The sequence below is a fragment of the Dermacentor andersoni genome, chromosome 2, assembly GCF_023375885.2.
Source record: "Dermacentor andersoni chromosome 2, qqDerAnde1_hic_scaffold, whole genome shotgun sequence".
NCBI lineage: Eukaryota > Metazoa > Arthropoda > Arachnida > Ixodida > Ixodidae > Dermacentor > Dermacentor andersoni.
This window is the reverse complement of record NC_092815.1, coordinates 138,964,754-138,980,724: the sequence shown is the minus strand read 5'-3', so window position 1 is coordinate 138,980,724 and position 15,971 is coordinate 138,964,754. Positions and strand designations below refer to the sequence as shown.

General features: G+C 45.5%; 2 protein-coding genes across 7 annotated transcripts in view; one reads left to right on the top strand and one right to left on the bottom strand.

Moving 5' to 3' along the window:
- Nucleotides 1-13,677, bottom strand: part of LOC126540663 (uncharacterized) — a 55,471-nt gene extending 41,794 nt beyond the window's left edge. Inside the window, exons 1-3 of one of the 6 annotated variants that reach the window (XM_055076207.2) lie at nt 13,483-13,677; nt 12,001-12,077; nt 2,955-2,990 (exon numbers count right to left, since the gene is read on the bottom strand). In XM_055076207.2, coding sequence (XP_054932182.1) covers nt 2,955-2,990; nt 12,001-12,036 — 72 coding nt within the window. In that variant the 5' untranslated portion in view covers nt 12,037-12,077; nt 13,483-13,677. Of the gene's footprint in view, nt 1-2,954; nt 2,991-12,000; nt 13,462-13,482 lie in introns of those variants that run through there. The other 5 variants (XR_008614585.2, XR_008614586.2, XR_008614584.2 and 2 more) reach the window with 5 other exon arrangements.
- Nucleotides 13,678-13,794: 117 nt separating this feature from the next.
- mTerf5 (mitochondrial transcription termination factor 5) overlaps nt 13,795-15,971 on the top strand; it is a 43,337-nt gene continuing 41,160 nt past the window's right edge. The window contains exon 1 of the mRNA XM_050187501.3: nt 13,795-14,447. Within this exon, the coding sequence (XP_050043458.1) occupies nt 13,924-14,447 (524 nt within the window). The 5' untranslated portion in view covers nt 13,795-13,923. The remainder of the gene's footprint in view (nt 14,448-15,971) is intronic.

The window sequence follows — 15,971 nt, the reverse complement described above, 5'->3', positions numbered from 1 at the left end:
GTGTTGCCAGGTGGCCTTTCACGTAATCTGCCCTTGCCTGCCTTCTGGCTGCGTGTAGGTTCGCATCCATGTTGCGTGGAATTGGACTTATTCTGAGGGTTTGTCTGACGTTGTCTGGGATGTCTGCCTCTCTATCTATTGCCCCTTTCGTATCGTATCCTAGTCTCTTTAGGAGCATTCTTCCTGTAGCCGACTGCCAAAGTCTCGCTATTTGTGTGTTTAGTTGCGCTTCTGCCAGCTCGCTGAACGTGTTGTGTATTCCTAGCTGCAGTAGCTTGTCGTTTGAAGTATTCCTCGGTAGGTGTAGTGCCGTTTTGTACGCCTTCCTTAGTATGGTTTCTGCTTGTTCTCTTTCTAGCTTGTTCATCAAGTGGTAAGGTAGCGAGTATGTGACTCTGCTGACCACTAAACTTTTAACCAACTTTATCGTGTCTGCCTCTTTCATGCCATGTCTTCTATTTGAAACTCGCGTAATCATCCTGCTTACTTGATCTGTCGATTTTTGGAGTAAGCTAATTGTGTGACTGCATTTTCCGCTGCTTTGCAGCCACATTCCTAGAATTCTTATCATGTTCTTTTCCGCTATAAGCTGGCCCTCTAAGTTTATTTCGATTTCGGCCTTGGTGGGGTTCTTTCCAATTCTGAGTATTTCCGATTTCTCTGTGGAGCAAGCCAGGCCTCTTGCCTTAACATAGTTTTCTACGCGGTTTGCTGCCTCTTGCAGTTTCTCTTGCTTTTGTCCTAGCGTTCCTTGGTTGGCCCATATTGTGATATCGTCCGCATACATTGCATGTCGTATGCCCTCGATTTCGCCTAGTTCCCTGGCCAGGCCAAGCATCGCAATGTTAAACAGTATGGGTGAAATGACTGAGCCCTGTGGGGTACCTTTGCTTGGGGTGACAAAGGTATCGCTTCTTATATCCCCTAGTCCTATTGTGGCCGTTCTTTTTGCTAGGAAGGCTCTCACGTAGTCATGAGTCCTCTTCCCAGAATTTATGTTTTGAAGCCCTTCCATTATTGGAAGACACACGCCTCTGTTGCTAGGTGACACTTGTTTGGGTGGAGCATGCACTAGCAAAACCTGATACATTGTCGCCTCCGTAATAGAAAAAAAGTCCTCTTTGGACATCTTTTTCCTCCGGCGTCGTGTCGAGTTTTCCAAACCGATGTGCCGCGGCGTCTGCTTTCTGCACCTTGTCTTATGCTAGCCTACTGTTCCGGCTGCCATGAAGGATGCACAGAATATTAGTTTGTAGTGCTGAGGGGTTGTTAACGTGACAGGGAAAGTGAATAACAATCGTTATTCTGAAAAGTTCGGTATTCTGAAGTTCGTAGTTCTGAAATATTTTTACATTGAAGCTATAAGCAGTCAGTAGGATATTCTGAAAAGTTCGTTAATCTAAAAATTTAGTTAATGCGGTGTTTGTAGTGAAGACATAGATATATCTTTGGGTGACGCGACTCCAGGCATGTGGCGAGCCGGCATGAGCACCAACATCAGATGGACAGGTTGTCTGCTTACCAGCGTGCACATCCTACATGTGCCTTGCCATCATGGTCGAAGCTCGTTACTCTAGGAATCCTTTCAACGCAAGTACTAAATGCGGCATCCATTGATTAGCCGATGTACATGCCGCCACTGTACTCACACGAGCAAACTTATAAATCACATTGTTCAACCCTCGGAAATTGTGTGATTGCTTTAAAGATAAGTGCAAAAAAAATGTGCTACACTTGGCGCAAGAATACAGAGCTGCGCACAGATCTATTACATTGTTGCACAGCAATGTGATGAGACACCACGAACGCCGCGAACTCAACCACGCACTGAGGAACAGCTGCTGAGTAGTTTGGCACGTTGTAGGCACCAAAATCAGATGTAGGGGTGCCTAATTGAAAATTCAGAATCCTATTTGAACTGCATACTACAGTGGCATTCAGTAGGCTTACAGTTGTGGGCCCTGCCCCACTCCACCGTCGCCTTCCCAGTGCAAAACATTAAAGAAGTTGTGGGAGCACCACAAAGGAGATCAAAGGCATTGTTTGATTGCCAATAACTCCACTTCTGCTTAACACACAGTCAAAAGCCTGTACAGCGAAATGACCTGTACAACAATGAATTGATGATGTCCTGGCTAAATTCCTATCTTTCAGAACCTCTAGAAAGAAGACCTCTAAAACGAATTTGCTTGTGCAACGAAGAAAGTTAGGCCTCCCCCACTGCTAGTTTGTTGCTTTACAAAGAGCGCCACATAGCAGTGCCGCCACTGCTTTTCACAGATGCCACCAAGGTGTGCTTGCGCTGGTGGAAGCATTAGTGACACAACTGAGCTCTACAGTTTCCTGCTGTACTGCTACACAAATCGTTCAACTCATCATCAATTCATCAACTGCGATGAATGCGTCGCAGTTGATCACGTTGCGATGATCTCATTGCGATTGACGGTGTCTTCAATGCCAGCTAGGGTGGAAACTATGCATGCAAATCTCAACGAAGGCAACAGGAAAAAAGACCCTCTAATAAATCAAGGATTTAGATGGCAAGGGAGAAACTAGCGGCATTCAGTGGTCTGTAGCTTTGCATTGCGTAGCTCCTGTGTTTCAACGTCGAGTAACCGTATATACTATGCAATAGGGTTGGCTGCAACCACACGTTCTGTCAGACAAACTGTGCACAAAGAGACTTATTTCAGTAAGTCTCTCTTGAATTCATGTTAAATAAAAGTTTTCTTGAACATACTTTGCCTGCTCTAGTGCAAGCGGTATGGTGCACCACCTTTACAGCAGAGTGACCTGTAGAACGAAGAATTTTGAAGGGCCTGACAACTGCTTTGTAAAGGCGTTTGACTGTATTTATAAAATAGTGTCTTTCAACGTCAAATGCCTTTCTTGACTTCAATGAAATGTGGTTCACGGCCTCTTTAAAGATGGTAGGACTGTGTGGGAATGCTTACCCATTCAAGCAGCAGGTAGAACAGCAACAGTGGAGTCTGAAAGAGGAGTCCCGCTGCAGTACACACCTCGTACATAACACGTTTCGACGGTGGCAATATACTATTAATATTAACGTGGAATGTCTGTTTATTTTTTCACATGCACACAGAATAATATTAGGATCTTGTTAATATTAAACATTATTGGTCTTGTTTTTGGGGAGTGACAGTCTTTGTAAGGTTATCTACCACGGCATTTGCAGCTGAAACTTCCTGTTAAAGTTTTACTCTATGTGAATTACAAAATTATGACAGACCGCCGATAGTTCACGCCTCTTTTGTTACGGTGGAGAAAGACGCCACTTCAACTTACCAGAATAGCCTTGGTTCACAAACGAATAGGATGCAAACTGGCCAGAGATTGAGGAGACAGTGTACTGCGCCATTTCAAGCATGCTTTTATTTTCTATTATTTTTAGAATCTGCACCGCCTTTTGCTGGTTTATTTGTTCTCCTGGTTCCACTAGCACACGCCTTGCAGATCTAAAAAAAGTTCAGTGAAGTCAGCGTAATTACAAATGTGCATGATAGAGTGAGAGAGGAATTGTTAAAGCTGAGAGAGGAATTGTTAAAGCTTTTGATATGTGATGTCTGAGAAAACCACCCATAGGTATAACCCCAGATAAAGAACTAATGTATATGGCAACAAGAAAGAAAGTGAAGGCGATGTGTGTGCATGATGTCTGGCGTTAACGGTTATTCTGCTATCTACATGTTGGCTCACTACACTGTACTTCCTATTCACATAAATGTAACACTAACGTGCCCAAAATAAAAGAGTTAGTTTGCCCTCCTGCGTGTGTCCTGTTCTTTGTTTTACATTCTATAACAGTGTTGTAGGAAAACTAAGACCATACAGCATTCTGTAAACTTGTTGGCATGCTTTGCATAAAACCTGTCAGGCACTTTCTTGCAGTTCAACTGGTATTTCTTCCTCTGCACGACGGTGCATATATCTTTCCTAACTTATTGTCGTAAACACCTCGTCCTACTTTCATAAACGTCCATTTGATAGAATTTCAAGTATTCCAATGACTGTCTTCTTACTCTCAATGGTTTCTATAACTGTGAGTGAAGTGGAAGACATGATGTGCTGCTTCATGCGTTCTGAAAGTGTGGCTGTGGCAACCCAAGGAAAACATGGTTTGAATGAACGTGTAACCTGCATACTGAAGTTGATGGCCACATTGTGTGCACAGAACTTGGTGAGGGCAGACTCGTGAAAAAACGAAATTGGAATACATGAAGGAAAGGTTCGACAAAGGTTTCAATAATCTCAAACAGTGTGAGTTAGCAATAGTACTGCAAACAAAAGCAAAAATGAAAGCTGGGTGGGGTGCAGGTTGCTTCAAGATAGCTGCTTCACCTCCTTAATGGAAAGTGTTGCAGATGCCTGTGATTACCAATGCAATGACAATGACTTGCTACAAATAACTGAGAACTTGAAGTTGCGGGGCTTGGTGTATTATGTGAACCAAGGGGTTGGTGCCTCTTGAAGCTGTGGAAGAATGTCTTTATCTAGGTCGAGCAACCACAGGGTACACAAATTGGGAGAATATCTGTATCACCCACTCTAGTGATGTAGTGTCTGACGTTTCACTGCTAAGCTCAAGGGTGCAGGATCAAGTCCCGCCTGCCGCAGCCGCACCTCAAAGGAATTTAAATGCAAAAGCTCCTTTGTACCGTGCATTGGGTGCATGTTAAAGAACCCCAGGCGGTCAAAATTAATCCGGAGTCCCCCACTACGGCGTGCCTCATGATCATACCATGATTTTGGCCTGTAAAACCCCAGAATTTAATTTAGTGAATACAAATTTATGTACATGAATAAAAGTTAAGTTGGATTACATATAGGGAAGGCACTCTTGAATCATGAACATCAGCTTTCCATTATAATCCTTAAACCAAAAATATTCTAGCTAGAGGAACATCAAGTAGAGTTGGGCTGATCCTGTTATGCATAGAGCACATAACTATAGTTGTGAAAACCTGGACAGCAACATTATTAAAACCTGGACACCTTCCAAAACAGTGCATCAAGCTTCAAAATACATTCAGGTTTGTTTTTATTGGCATAGAAATGTTTATTATGTCCATGGTCATCAAAGCACATGCCGCTTTGTTTTTATTCTTTGCCATTGAAATAAATTTTCAAGAGCATTTCAAGCAGCTGCTCACTCTACCTGTGTCTTTTCTTCTTTAAGATTCTTAAAGCTATAGAAGAGTAGCTCCACTAAGACAAAAAATAAAACCAGAGTGCTTGCTTTACATCTAAGTCATAATCGCCATTCGCAGTTCTTAGTGAATGCACCTACTCATTGACTGGTTTCCTGGCGTGTTTCTTTTTTTTTTTCGTTTTACAAAACCACACATAGTAGACAGCAATCTTTACTTTAGCCTTGAACAGCTTGCCAGTCACTAAATATGGTGACTTGATAGGATCTTGCTTGAAGTACACTGCTGGTATAAGCAAGACCATCGACCCTTTCTGTGACAGAGTCTAAAATTTTAAGTGTCTACTCTACATTAACACATGCTGTTTCCAGCCTTACAGTTCAACTTTGTATAAAACCATACTTATCGATGGATCTCGGAGCCGCGTAAGTGTGTCCGCAAGTGTCAAGCACATATGCTCGAGAGGAAGGAGCTAAGTAGTCTGTAAGGAACCCAAACAGATGTTGCTTTTGTTTCTTACTCTGGCTCAGTGTATATGCAACAATTCAAGACTTGATAGCTAGCTCCATCAATAGCTTGTGAATGATTTTACAGCCTCATATATTAGAACTGCATGCACTGCAGTGCGCAGAAGACACAAAGTATTCTGAGCCAAGCTGTACAATAATCGGATTACTTTACAGCGAATATCTAACATTCTGTAGGTGAGTGCCTGGAATGAAAATTAAGCACCATGTAGTTGCGATAAGGTCAACCTTCCAGTTTAAGAGCTGTTCAGAAAGTGGACGTATACCTATCATTAACCGCTGTGGCAAGCACTGCATGACACATGATGTACATGAAATAATTGTGGTACTTTCACATCTCTTGCAATTTTGAAGGGATGAAATACAGTTTTCAGGCGCAAGTGATCCGGACGCTTTGGGCACATAGGCAGAGGAAACCACTAGTGTTCCCTGTCATGGCTAAAATATTACCAGCAGTTGAATGGCACAGTAAGCATACTAGTTTGTCTATTAGCTCACTGACAACATAAGCAACTGGGACTGTCTGTAATTTTGTGGGGCACCCAATGCAACTTAGGGGCATTTCGGGACAACAGAGTTGCTTGAAGCCAAATGCAAGTAATTTCTTAGATGCATAGCTCTATGTTGCTGACACTAACATTGGGACGTTTCTCGAAACCGGGACATGTCCCAGAAATTCCAGCTCTATATATAATGATTGTTCTATTAGAGTAATATATTGGGTGTTAAGCAAATGGAAAGGATATCAATTGAAGACAAAGGATTAGGTGTTGTGATTAGATTCGGAAATTTCTAGTCGTAGTGTAGGGTTAGGTTGTGTAACAGAGAAAGTTGTACAGCAAACGAAAGCTATTTAATTCTTGTGGCTAAAGCGTAAAGAAGTGGTGACGCAACATTTTCGTGCACCTTTTTTTTTTGGTAAATAATTGTCCTGGGACTCGAAATCCACGAACGATACTTGTAAGTCTTAGGGCGCCATAAATAATCTACTATAACGGCAATACTATGAACTAGTTTAGGTTTCGTTTCTGAAACCTAAAGTGTGGTTTCCGAGGAGGTGTGTACGTGTCGTGACATGTTGACACAAGGTGGTCACATACGTCAGAGCAGGACCCAGCTATGACACAAAAGGTCCCATGGACATCCCAAAAAGATCCATATGTCCCACATCTTAGTAACTCGGGGGATCAACTGCAATGCATGCTCACTGACCTGGAGAGGCAAAGCCGAAGGGTGGGTCTAAAAATTAATCTGCAGAAAACTAAAGTAATGTTTAACAGTCTCGGAAGAGAACAGCAGTTTACGATAGGTAGTGAGGCACTGGAAGTGGTAAGGGAATACATTTACTTAGGACAGATAGTGACTGCGGATGCGGATCATGAGACTGAAATAATCAGAAGAATAAGAATGGGCTGGGGTGCGTTTGGCAGGCATTCTCAGATTATGAACAGCAGGTTACCATTATCCCTCAAGAGAAAAGTTTATAACAGCTGTGTCTTACCAGTACTCACGTACGGGGCAGAAACTTGGAGGCTTACGAAAAGGGTTCTACTTAAATTGAGGACGACGCAACGAGCTATGGAAAGAAGAATGATAGGTGTAACGTTAAGGGATAAGAAAAGAGCAGATTGGGTGAGGGCAAGTTAATGATATCTTAGTTGAAATCAAGAAAAAGAAATGGGCATGGGCAGGACACGTAATGAGGAGGGAAGATAACCGATGGTCATTAAGAGTTACGGAATGGATTCCAAGGGAAGGGAAGCGTAGCAGAGGGTGGCAGAAAGTTAGGTGGGCGGATGAGATTAAGAAGTTTGCAGGGACAACATGGCCACAATTAGTACATGACCGGGGTAGTTGGAGAAGTTTGGGAGAGGCCTTTGCCCTGCAGTGGCCGTAACCAGGCTGATGATGATGATGATGATGATGATGTCCCACATATGAATGAAGAGGTCCATTGGACTTCCATTTTAAGTGATGTCCTTGTCGGCAAGTACGAAAAACGTGCCATCTCTGATGTGATTGGGATGCAGAAGGAATGAAATGCGAGCGAGTTGGAACACAAGAAAGAATATAGGACAAGTGCTGGTTCTAACAAGTGAAAGTTTTTAGTGTACGAAAAAGATTATATAGACGGTGATTATGAAATTATGTATGTGGATGAAATGTAAAGAATCTTCACACAATTATGAGCAATCAATAGAAGCAATCTCTTCATTTGTTAGGAAAATTGACGGCTATGTTATACACATGTCCTTGTTCTTGACTGTGTTATGTGCCTCAGCACTCTCACGTGTGCGCTGACCGTGATGTTTCATGATGACTGAGGTATCCTCAAAAGAAGGTGCGCAGCTACAATCACGACAATAGCTGGTAAGATGCGACGCCACCACTCCCTTTAAGGAATTCGGATGTTTGCATAGCCTGATAGTTACACACCAGCCAGTCTGTTCGATGTAGACATCAGGTTTTTATTCCGAGACAAACGTATGTACTGGAAATACGAGCCTCGTGCCAACAACGCACTGATCCCGTATATGTCAGCGCACTCAAAGCTGGTAAAAAAGGGCATTGCGAAGTTATGCCTGTCCAATTCTTTAAGCAAGTCTTGCCCAAACCTCGTGGCCGACAGCTTCTCTGATCAGGCACTTCACCTCAGGAACGCGGGGTACCCCACGCTTGTCCTCATTAGTGTTGCTGAAGTCTTGTTAAAGTGCACGTCACCACAAATAACTAATGCCTCTCAGTCTTTCACACTTTACAAAAGAAGTCACGGTTATTGTGTATATCCACGGCATATCGCATCGACTGAAAAGGATTGGCCAGTGGGCCAATGTAAAAGTGGTTTTTTCCATTGCCGATAAACTGCAATCTTTGTGCAGGTTGACCAGTGCGTGTGCCCCCAAAGAGCCTGCTTGCAAAAGTGACATCAGTCAAAGTTCATTGACTGTGCAGAAGGAATAGCTTATAATCTGCCTTTGAACTGTGGGTGTAACTGTGTAGGTCAGAGCGGATGATGCCTTAATCAGGGTTTGGGCATGGGCTAGTTGGTATTCCATTGTTTCAAACATCACTTACATCTTCATCGTTCTTTTGTTCCCTGTCTGTGTACGCGCTGTAAGTGATGTTTAAAACGATGCCTTAATAACAGGCTATGGGAGCTGGGCAGGTCATGTAATGCGCAGGTTAGACAGCCGTTGGACCATTATGGTTGCAGAATGGATACCAAGAGAAGGGAAACTCAGTCGAGGATGGCAGAAGACTAGGTGGAGCGATGAAATTAGGAAATTTGCGGGTGCTTGTCGGAATCGGTTGGCACAGGACAGCTAGGGCTAATTGGAGATCACAGGGAGAGGCCTTCGTCCTGCAGTCGACATAAAATAGGCTGATGATGATGACGGGAGCATCGCGACAATGTGATAGAAATTAGGGGGTTTTTTTTGATGCTCAGTGTAGAAATAGTATGCGTAATCAAGCAGGTGCCAAAAATATGGTCACATGTAAACTGGTATATAGTGCATGCTCAATTGTGAGCAAAAATCATAATCAGTTAACCCGAAAAATCATTGAAGCGGAATTGATTGACAGGTGTGGTGACACCTGTATGTCAAAACAACACCCTCAGTACCCTCTCCCCTTGAGCTACGTCATGTAAAAGAGGCCCACATAGAAGTTCCATGCAGCGTGCTACGAGTGGCGCACCTGTGTTGAAAATGAGATGCGGAAGACCGAGTGGGCAGCTACGGCGATAACAATTCGATTAGTTCCGGGAACCCTGCCGCTCCTTGGATAGCTTCGAGGTTAGAAAAGTCCTGGCGTGCTGCGACATGCTTCCGAGCGCACTTTTTTTTTTCTGGACGTGAACCGTGCATGTAGTCTCTGCGCTTGTGGTGCGATTGCGGTTGTGTATCCGGCAAGCCTTCATTGCGGAATGTGGATTACATTCATGCAAGGATATGCCTAATAAGTGCTGCATGCCCAATTGCTGGAGCAATTGCAAATCGGGGCCGAAAAATCATGTGTTCATGTTTCCGCAACATCAATGACAGAATATTGGGTGCCATGCTAAGGCAAAGAAGAGAAAAGCTGGAATTCTGCGGAATAAGGCAGCTGTTTCTTTGTAAATAGTTGCACGAATGTTTTGTATCTCCATTGCTAAACTCATTTCAGGTGTCGTAAATATTTGGACTGCGGTACTGTATGTAAAATGCCTGGAAAGTGAAATTATTCGTTTAGAGCCTAATCTAGACTGGAATAAGTACATGTGTCCCATAATGCGAAGAAGGGCACACCTGTGAAGTTGTCATGAGATATGTGTTATGGTGCAGTGCTAACATTTTGTTAAAGAACTTTTGTGATCGCATGAATGGCAAACCCTTCGACGCTGACGATAAATCAAGGCAAAGAAGCTACTCTGAAGGAGAGTGCAGCACTGTGACTTTTCAATATAAGCCATGCTCCCTGTCATCATTTACCCGAAACTTGTTCTCAATCCTAAGGTTGAACTGTTTCATTTTTTATGCACAGACTTTTTAATAATGCAGCGCGTAAATAGTTTTGCATAAATAAAATAACCTTGGAACACCCTCTGTTTTCTGCAGGCCATCTGCTCAACTATGCCTAAAAAAAAAATAACTGCGATCTGGTTAACGTTGCCCATAAGGGCGCGACCCCTTCGTTCAACCCGTGTCTCCGAGCATGCCGCCGGCCTCTTCTCCGTAACGTCGCTCGCCGAGCGCTTAGGCCTTCTCTTGTCTAGGTGGTGTTGGTCAAAACCATCCTTTCCACCCTTTCCAGCAAGGAGCTATCCTTCTTGCGCAGAAATAGGTATTTTCTGCGGGCGGCGCACACGTGATGTGTCACAGATTCTGCTATGTATATGTGGTCACTTGCTTAAAATAAAACAATGTTATAAGTCCGCGCTCGTGTGTCTCAGCCTCTTCTTCATCCTCGTCTTGTGTGCAAAAAAGCTGCATTAATGTCCTACCAGCATGCCCAAACAGTTACCTTAGTGAACTCGCGTGCACCACTGCTGTTTGTCTGCGTAGTGCAGTGCAGAACACAGAGGGAGAGGCATTTGCTTGAGGCGTTGTTGTACGCCATATTTCATAACCTCCGAGAGGGTTGAGCATTGTCATTACCTCATGACACAACGCATCGTGGTGGAAGTATTAAACTTTAACTGGATTATGGGGCTGTACGTGCCAAAACCACAAATGGATTATGAGAAACACCGTAGTGGCGGTCTCCGGATTAATCAAATCCACGACTTCTAGCAATGCCATAGCCGCAAAGCTACCGCGGCGGGCACAGAAGTGTTGATTTGACGGTCGACCGCTTGGTATATTTGCATGGTGTTTATTTTTCAGAAATAGCAGGAACGTACTGTACCGTACCTTGACTTAAATTTATCATGTTTCCCCTTAAGCGCTGCCGTGTCTAGTAGTAGTGTTTCCTTGCTTTCTCGCGTGACCTTTTCTATATCCCACCCCTTGTATGGGAACTGCGAGCTAAGTTTGGGAAGGCTGTTATTCACTAGTCTCGCGACTGCGTCGGTTCTACCCATTTTCTGCCTCCTCGATCTCTCCACTCATCCTACCATTCTATCTAGCTTCCCTCTGGACTCTCAAGTTGGTAGAAAGGTGAGCGCTGCAATTTCTGCAATACTTTTGAGGGGGTTCACGGGTAATTACAGCTGTCAAGAGGCTAATGTGGCGACGACCAGGGAGCTCCAGAGTGTATTGTGCACAGTCGACACGGTTTTTTCTGAACGAGTTTCTCGCGTCGCCTTTCCTATCTGTCTCACTCCTGTAGTGTATACACATGCTCTGAACCACCCACCGATGAGGTGTGCCAGACAGCAACAGCAGCAGTGGGAAAGTCGAAGGAAGAGGCAAAGAAAGCCTTGCTTTAAAATTAAGTCGAACATATGTCGACATTTCAGGTTCCTCCAATAGTCAAATATGATTTTTTTAAAGTTTACTAGTTCTTCTTTCTCACTAAATTGTCATATTAATAGTCGATACACGACTATACCACACGAACGTACGCAGTGAAGATTCTAATTTCAATTGAAAACCGACGCTCTGTGGATCGCTTTCCCTCCGCCGTGATAAACGATCACGCCGCAGCTGTCGCGTCCGTGTTACGCCGCGCAATTAGACATCCATACAGCAGGGGGCACAAGGTAGGGCCATCGGCTCTGATAATTGAGAAGTATAGTGTCGTAGAAGTTTAGAAAGGCAAGGTAAGTATGTGTAGGTATACATGTACAGGTAGGTAATAAAATACTTATTAAAAGGTCTTACCGTACGTAGGACACACACCCTGAACGGCGCTTCCATGGACGTAACCAAAATTTCTGATGGGGCTGTAGGGAGGGGTCCTTGAAGACGATAAGAGGATATTCGAAGGGCTCGATTCTTATGTTAAATTTCAGTGGCAGATCCAGAGCGGTCCAGAATCACGGTTAAGTGCCGTCCTTCGGCAGAGAGCACTCGCTGCGAATCCACATTGGAACACTACCAGAGCAAGCATGGGGCGCATCGCATGCGAAAGTATCGGCATTATTCACGCCAAAATGACACCTTTTCCCTTTTTATGAACGGCAAACGTTTCTGCTGCACTCTCGTGGCATGTTTGCGTGCGGATCAGCTTCAGGTATATTGGTGCATAAAAACTCAAATGTGAACTCTGAGAATGTGCGCTATATCTCTCTTACGTACTTTTCATTTAAGCGGTGGCCTCCGCTGTAAGCTTCACTAGTTCAGACTTGGTTTGGCGAATGGAAGAGATCGTCTTTTTGAGTACCTGCAAGCGCTACCTTGTCGTCGTCCAGGGCGATTTCCTCACCCTTGAACCCGAGAGGCTGCTTTGCGAGCCACAATTTTCTCGAGAAGCATGTCACTAGTGCCGCGGGAACGTTTGATTTTAGAGCGCAGCTCTTGCGCCCGTTCCTGGGGCGAGCGTCGGCGTAACCGATCAAATGAGCAAAACGAAGGATGAAAGAGCGAACGCGGAGCGCAGCGGCGGATGAAAGACGGCGAAGAGAGCGGGAGGAGAATAGCGGAGGAGGGTATGGCGAAAGCGGGGGACGAAAGGCGTAGTGCCGCCCTAGACGGGCTTTAAGCCTCCCCCATGGGCAAGCAGCAACAGCTCGGAAGTCTTCTAGACGATACAAAGAGACGCGACGACGGCTACGAGGTGGCGCCAGAGTAGCGCGCGTCGTCCGGCAGGTCTGTCTGCTGCGGCTGCTGTGAATCGCGCCCACGCGTCACCCACGCGCTGCCTCTGGCGATCTCCGGATAAGCGAGGCAGTGGCGCTATACTTTGCTCCGCTGCAACGTGCCGCACGAGACAGATTGTCCGCGCCAGCCACTATATCTGTCTGGCACATCGTCTGCGCTGTCGTTTTTGTATCGTCGGCTACACACAGGTGATCCAGTCAATGGATGCTGGAAGAAGCACGTCAGGCAAACTTCCGGTCGAATCCGCGGATTTCGGCGGAGCGGTCTGGTATGTTCCGGCATTGGTTCCGCAGACCGCGGGGCGCTCTCAAATCGAGATCAGCCAGCTCTTCATCTCTGCCATTGGAATGATTGCAACAGGCGTTCCGCGCTCCCAATCTGTCATTGGAACAGACTTGCCCCCAAAAGAACATAAAAAATTGATCCAGGAGCGCTCCAGATCTGCATATTGGAATTCAGCATTATCACAACTATTCTAGCCGTCATATCACAACCATACGAATAGGCAATGAAGCCAGAGAAAGCATCGGGAAAGTTACTTACATTTAATAAAGGTAAAGGGTGTGGAGGCTAAGGGTCGAGGCGTCAACAATTATTACTGTGGTGTATATCACTAAATTCAGGACATGAAAGATGCAACACGAAAACGAGTATACTGCTGCCACAGAACACCTATACAAACTGCTGCTGCGCGCTGGGCGGTTTAAAAATCTCAGATGCAGTTTGTGGCGATCAGATGGCGCTACCAATTTTTTAGCTTCACGCAGTGGAGCTTGCTGAGGCGCTGAGGAGGTAGTGGACTAGTAGTGCTTGCTATCCAGTAGTGCTTGCTATCTGCGGCGCACATGTCTGCGCATGAAAGTTTTCTGTTAGTTTCTCGATTTTCTAGTGTGTTGCGGTGCACGCTTTTCATTAGTTCAACTATGTAGCGCCTCTAGCCCGGGTGTGAACGCGCCGTGACCGACGGCACGCAAACCTGCAGCAATGTTGCTGAACAGTTTGAGAATCGGTGGCAGGTTGTGTTGGAAACTGGCCCGCGGTGCGTCGGCGGCGGCTCCGTCAAGGGTAACAGGGACATCTCCAACGGGTCGCTCTTCCTCGTCCAAGGCACGGCTTGCCTCCAAAAAACGCGAAACGAAGTCGCTACATAAGCAGCCCTATTCGTTATTGCTGTCCCTCGACGATCGAGACGACGATGACTTCAACCTGATCGAGGAGCCCGAGGGCAGCCCAAGCGAGCAGTCGCGCGCCCGCATCCAGCTTTTGACAGAATCGCTCGGATGCTCTCTTGCGAGTGCCACGAGCATCGTTATGAGCAACCGAAAGATCCTCAGTATACGACGCGAGACCTTGCTGAAGAACATTGGCATGCTCAAGTCGCTGTTTCCGGTGCGTGAAATCATGCGCCACCCGGAGATCTTCAGCTTCCAGTTCGGCGCGGCTGAGCAGCGCTACCGGAACCTTGAGGAGTGCGGCATCACAAAGGTTACGCCCGCCAGAGTCATCAGGTGAGCCTTGTTGCCTTGACTAACACCGGCGCAGGTATTGCATTCGCGTTTGTGTGTGGTGAATGGTCGGCGGTTGTCAGCCGCTTTTACGGCGCCTGCATGTTCATCGCTGAGCGTGCGCACACGCGCACAGACACGCACGTAGACATTTACGAAGCATTTATCACAGCGCGTTCGCACTAATAACTCAAGTTTTACCTCTTCAGTCGTGGGAAGTTTAGTGGATGACCCTCCCTCACACCCTCAACAACTACTTTTGCTCTCTTGTCAGGCCATTTATAAATGTGCTTCTACCACCGCCAGCGTGGAAACCTTGTTTTAAAACGACTATGCGAAGCGAGCATAGATCCACCTTATTTAACTTGTAAGAATATTTGTTTCATTTTTCTCGTGCAACTAGATGTTTGGATAAGCAAAGAAAGCTTGAGCCACAAACATGGTTTCTTCATGGCATGCTTTTGTACACAACCTTCATTTGCACAGGACAATTGCTGACGTGCAAAACAAAAACATTGGCCTCAGGTGTCAGGTAGGGAGTCTGGAAGAATACATTAAGTATACGAGCAGTTGGCCAAATGAATCATGTCCATTTGTTCCATGCACTGTTTGTTCCTGTTTTGAACTGCTTGAAAAGCCTGGCTTTACTGGCCGCACGTTCCTTGTTCTACAAGGTTTAATGATGGTGAGTGAGCTCCTGATCAAGAGCAAGCTGGTGAGAATAGCATCAGCAGGGATGAGGCTTCTTGTGGTTGGTTCAGCTGTGCGTAGTCTACAGCTGGCCTTGCTTAGGGTTTGCTGGCCAGTGTTCTATGCACAACATGCATCAGACTGCTTACATGCTTTTAACAAGTGTGTGTATGTATAAGCACTTGTGTTATGTGTGTGTGCGCATCTTTCAAAGTGAAGCTTTCTTTGCCTCTTCCCTGGGGTTTGGCGTTCCTCATAGTTTCCTAGCCAGATATATTTGTGGGTATATATAGACAACCTGAGCCGCTCAGTCTGTGCTGGCTGCTGTCTTGCCGAGTAGACAGCTTTGGCACTGGGTATGTGAGCCTTCTTGGTCAATCCCCCAGAATAGATGTGGTGCCACTGGGCCTCTTCAGTTATCCATCCCCGGCAGCCCTGGACTGCCCGAGGCGGTGCTTTCAGCCAATGAGCGTTGCAAATACAGTGTCTCAGGCAGCCCTGGAGAGTCCAGCATGACAGATGGAAGAGGCCCACTGTGATGCAAGGCTTACAAAGCCTTAAACATATTTACATGTGTGCCATACCTCTCTCTGCATACACCTCTCATCAACATTCTTCCTTCAACAAGCATCGTACATCACCTTCGTTTTGGTGACACAAACAGCTACAGGCAGTGAGGCTGTGCCCATGTCATCCTCTATTGTTGTTACTTCACTAAGCTAAGCCCGAAGCAGTGGCGTAGCCAGAAATTTCGTTTGGGGGAGGGGGAGGGGAGGCACTAATGTTGCAGCTCGGCCTCCTCCTTATAGAATTTGTCGAGGGATCAAATACACGAAT